This window comes from Neophocaena asiaeorientalis, unplaced genomic scaffold (genome assembly GCF_003031525.2).
Source record: "Neophocaena asiaeorientalis asiaeorientalis breed wild unplaced genomic scaffold, Neophocaena_asiaeorientalis_V1.1 scaffold162, whole genome shotgun sequence".
Lineage (NCBI taxonomy): Eukaryota > Metazoa > Chordata > Mammalia > Artiodactyla > Phocoenidae > Neophocaena > Neophocaena asiaeorientalis.
The window spans coordinates 3,672,725-3,674,301 of NW_020172637.1; the positions used below are offsets into that span (position 1 = coordinate 3,672,725).

At 50.7% G+C, this 1,577-nt stretch overlaps 1 protein-coding gene across 1 annotated transcript in view; it reads right to left on the reverse strand.

Moving 5' to 3' along the window:
* The window catches only part of HEBP2 (heme binding protein 2), a 5,766-nt gene extending 5,649 nt beyond the window's left edge, over window positions 1–117 (reverse strand). Inside the window, exon 1 of the mRNA XM_024739420.1 lies at window positions 4–117. Within this exon, the coding sequence (XP_024595188.1) occupies window positions 4–70 (67 nt within the window). The 5' untranslated portion in view covers window positions 71–117. The remainder of the gene's footprint in view (window positions 1–3) is intronic.
* Between the last annotated feature and the right edge of the window lie 1,460 nt (window positions 118–1,577).

Genomic DNA, 1,577 nt, shown 5'->3' on the forward strand with positions numbered 1-1,577 from the left:
AGCCCGGCGTCTCTGCGAGGGCCTCCGAGCCGTCGGCTGCCGCGGGATCTGGCTCCAGCACCTCGGCCATGGGCAGCGCCGACACTCCGAGAAAGAGGCCGGTGAGCTGCGCCGGAAGGGGACCACTCAGGACCGCCCCGCCTGCGTGTCCCCGAGTCCCCGCCCCGTAGACGCCCGGCCCCCTCTACACACTGCAGGAGCTCCGAGTCCGCGGGGCACTGCGGGGCCCAGGCCGGGAGGGGGCGCTGCTACCGCGATTCCAACCCTGGCCGGCCGCTCCCCTGCGGGTCCCCCAGGAGACCCGATGGCAGGGTCTGCTTGGCCAGGCTTTCTTTGGGGGAGGGTTCTCCCTTCCCCACCCTTTTTTTCTTTTTTTTTTAACATCGTTATTGGAGTATAATTGCTTTACAGTGTTTTGTTAGTTTCTAATGTATAACAAAGTGAATCAGCTATATGCATAGGTATATCTCCATATACCCTCCCTCTTCTGTCTCCCTCCCACCCTCCCTATCCCACCTCTCTAGGTGGTCACAAAGCACCCAGCTGTTCTCCCAGTGCCATGCAGCTGCTTCCCACTAGCTATCTATTTTACATTTGGTAGTATATATACGTCCATGCTACTCTCTTACTTCGTCCCAGCTTACCCTTCCCCCTGCCTGTGCCCTCAAGTCCATTCTCTACATCTGTGTCTTTATTCCTGTCCTGCCCCTAGGTTTATCAGAACAATTTTTTTTTTAAGATTCCATATATATGTGTTAGCATACGGTATTTGTTTTTGTCTTTCTGACTTACTTCACTCTGTATGATAGACTCTAGGTCCATCCACCTCATCACAAATAACTGAATTTCATTTCTTTTTATGGCTGAGTGATAGTCCATTGTACATATGTGCCACATCTTCTTTATCCATTCATCTGTCGATGGACACTTAGGTTGCTTCCGTGTCCTGGCTATTGTAAATAGTGCTGCAAAGAACACTGTGGTACATGTCTCTTTTTGAATCATGGTTTTCTCAGGGTATATGCCCTGTAGTGGGATTGCTGGGTCATATGGTAGTACTATTTTTAGTTTATTAAGGAACCGCCATACTGTTCTCCATAGTGGCTGTACCAATTTACATTCCCACCAATAGTGCAAGAGGGTTCCCTTTTCTCCACACCCTCCCCAGCATTTATTGTTTGTAGATTTTTTCATGATGGGCATTCAGACCAGTGTGAGGTGATACCTCATTGTAGTTTTCTTTTTTTTTTGCGGTACGCGGGCCTTTCACTGTTGTGGCCTCTCCCGTTGCGGAGCACAGGCTCCGGATGCACAGGCTCAGCGGACATGGCTCACGGGCCCAGCCGCTCCGCGGCATGTGGGATCTTCCCGGACCGGGGCACAAACCCGTGTCCCCTGCATTGGCAGGCAGACTCTCAACCACTGCGCCACCAGGGAAGCCCCTCATTGTAGTTTTGATTTGCATTTCTCTAATGATTAGTGATGTTGAGCATCCTTTCATGTGTTTGTTGGCAATCTGGATATATTCTTTGGAGAAATGTCTGTTTAGGTCTTCTGCCCATTTTTGGTTTGGGTTT